The 2,751-nt window shown below is 32.8% G+C and overlaps 1 protein-coding gene across 1 annotated transcript in view; it reads left to right on the top strand.

Moving 5' to 3' along the window:
* The window catches only part of LOC137630348 (uncharacterized), a 7,111-nt gene extending 5,304 nt beyond the window's left edge, over positions 1 to 1,807 (top strand). Inside the window, exons 5-7 of the mRNA XM_068361781.1 lie at positions 210 to 369; positions 979 to 1,188; positions 1,771 to 1,807. Coding sequence (XP_068217882.1) covers positions 210 to 369; positions 979 to 1,188; positions 1,771 to 1,789 — 389 coding nt within the window. The 3' untranslated portion in view covers positions 1,790 to 1,807. The remainder of the gene's footprint in view (positions 1 to 209; positions 370 to 978; positions 1,189 to 1,770) is intronic.
* The last annotated feature ends 944 nt before the right edge of the window (positions 1,808 to 2,751 follow it).

Below are 2,751 nucleotides of genomic sequence, written 5' to 3' on the forward strand. Positions count from 1 at the left end.
ACTAACGCAAACTCAAATAGACAATGGTAGACATTGCTCTACTGTGTTTAGTTCTTTTGCCTATAAATTGGTTGTTGCAGTTATTACTATTGTTATTCCCATTTGACCTTTTCCTTTAGAATCTTAAGAAAGAAACAGAGAGAAAATGTTCAGTTATGATTATCATTTTTTCAACGTTCTTCTTCTTCTACTTCTTCTTTCTCTTTCAGGTATTCGCTTCAGTGTCAACGACGTCAGCAGCGTCAGTCGCCCAGTTCCATTCTTGGACAAGGATCCAAGTGTAGAAGTCTATATAAGCGATGTCAAGGAAGAAGACATCGAGAAGGTTGGGGACATCCTTCGGACATTGCAACCACAGGATGCAAGGAGGTGAGGACACATCATTCCTTAAGAGAGAGAGAGAGAGTATGAGAGAGAGAGAGAGAGAGAGAGAGAGAGAGAGAGAGAGAGAGAACTATCATGATATATATATATATATATATATATATATATATATATATATATATATATATATATATATATAAATATATATATATATGTGTGTGTGTGTGTGTTTGCTTGTGAAAGGGTACTCTCAGTAGGCCTACATACATCCAAATGTATTTTGACAGCACATATGTCTATTTTCTTAAAGCATTAGGTAAACTCAATAATGGGATATATAATTAATAAAATATAAATGAGAAAAGATTTTTATTTATTACTACACTTTTTCCATTGATACTTTTATTCACAATTTACATGAAATGTTAGGTTATGAAAAATGAGTATATATAAACAATTACAATGCTGTGTGCGTTCACTTGCGTGTGTGTGTGCGTGTATGTGTGTGCATGACCATGTCCATCTTAACAAAATAAGATTAACGATAACAGCATAAAATAATACTAGTTAAATGTGGGTGATGTCATTTCCTTTCTTCTTTTCATTTCCTTTCATTTCATCCCATTTTCTTCCTTTCTTTTTTCTTCCCAACAGATCGTTCATGCATATCTACTTTCCTCTCTGTTCTCTGAGGAGGACGAGGAGCCCTGAGGTCATCCTCAGACTCCTCGCCTCCTTGAAGGGAGTCAGGGTGAGATACATAATCTGGTTCCGAAAAGATGAACAACCAGATGACGAAGCCTTGCGCAAAGAGATGGATCTTAAGGCAAAGGAATCCACCGGATGTGAAGATGGTGTTTGGTGGTGAGTTTGCTTCTTCTTTTTATACTTCTTTTTCTTCTTCATAGGTGCTGTACGATCTCTCTCTCTCTCTCTCTCTCTCTCTCTCTCTCTCTCTCTCTCTCTCTCTTTTCCACCAACGTTCCAAACGTTTCAGCAGGTGATGAGCCAGGAAAAATAAACTGTATTCACTATAGGCCTAGTTCACAAAATTATTTCTTTAAGATTTGGCTTAGAGAGAGAGAGAGAGAGAGAGAGAGAGAGAGAGAGAGAGAGAGAGAGAGAGAGAGAGAGAGAGAGAGAGAGAGTTCATATGCATTGAAATATCCATCTTATTATTATATCCATTTATTCTGATTATTCTGTTCATTATCAATTGGTCAGAATCTTCAATCATGTTGCCTTCAATTATCTCCTCATTTCCTTTAACTCTCGTCATATTCATCTTCTGCCTTTTTCCTTTTTATCATTACTATTTCTTTCTGTAATAAATAGAGTAAATAGAATAATCATCACCCCGTGTTTTATTTTTATTAGCTTTTGTGTTAATTCATTGAATTTATCCAAAGTCTATTTCTTAATGTTGTTGTCATCTTTGCTTGTCAGGTCAAGTTTACTTAAGTAAAGGTCGTTGGGGAAGAAGAAGAAGAAGAAATTTATCGGATGATCCTGGATATCTTTCTTGTTATCTCACTCTACAATTAAATCGCCAAATTCCAATACATTATCACAGTTTATCCGTAAATGGTCAAAATACTGTTTCAAAACCAATCGGGGATTCATGTTAATATACCTTTCCATAATGATTAGATTATAAAATTCACTTTCAGATTATAAAGGTCATTTCTGTAACTGGATATATATATGTATATATATATATATATATATATATATATATATATATATATATATATATAATTATATATATATATGTACCTATATATATATATATATATATATATATATATATATATATATATATATGTGTGTGTGTGTGTGTGTGTGTGTGTGTTTGATATATTTGTTTAATCATGTCTCAGATATCTACTTGACAATAACAAATGTGAGGGAAAGTTAAACTTCATTCCATAAAATCTATTTTTTGGGGAACTTTTATTAGTATGTTTATTTTTTTTTTTATTCTCCTGTTTGTTCTATTCACTTAAATCTATTTTCAGAACTTTGCTTTTGTTTAATTATTTCAATGCAACTATATTTTTTGAAGTGACAAAGTAGTGCTTGACTTATATTATGACATATTCTTAGCAAAATGCTGCAAGACTTGAATGTACTAAAATTCACTCTAAAAATTGTCTAACCTCTATTCATGACAATCAAGTCTTGCTGATGATAGTAGAGGCGATGGTAGGTAATAAGGAACAGTGGAAATCATCAAAAATAAATCTCTGAATGAAACAAATGTTGTTTTTATCACCTTTAACGTTTTATTTTTTTTATTATTAGCCTACATCGATAATGTCACATGATATGTCTCTAATCTTCCCTCAAAGCTCTGGACGGAATCTGTTCAAGTTTTTAAAGCCTTTCTCTCTCTCTCTCTCTCTCTCTCTCTCTCTCTCTCTCTCT

This window comes from Palaemon carinicauda, chromosome 38 (genome assembly GCF_036898095.1).
Source record: "Palaemon carinicauda isolate YSFRI2023 chromosome 38, ASM3689809v2, whole genome shotgun sequence".
Taxonomy (NCBI): domain Eukaryota; kingdom Metazoa; phylum Arthropoda; class Malacostraca; order Decapoda; family Palaemonidae; genus Palaemon; species Palaemon carinicauda.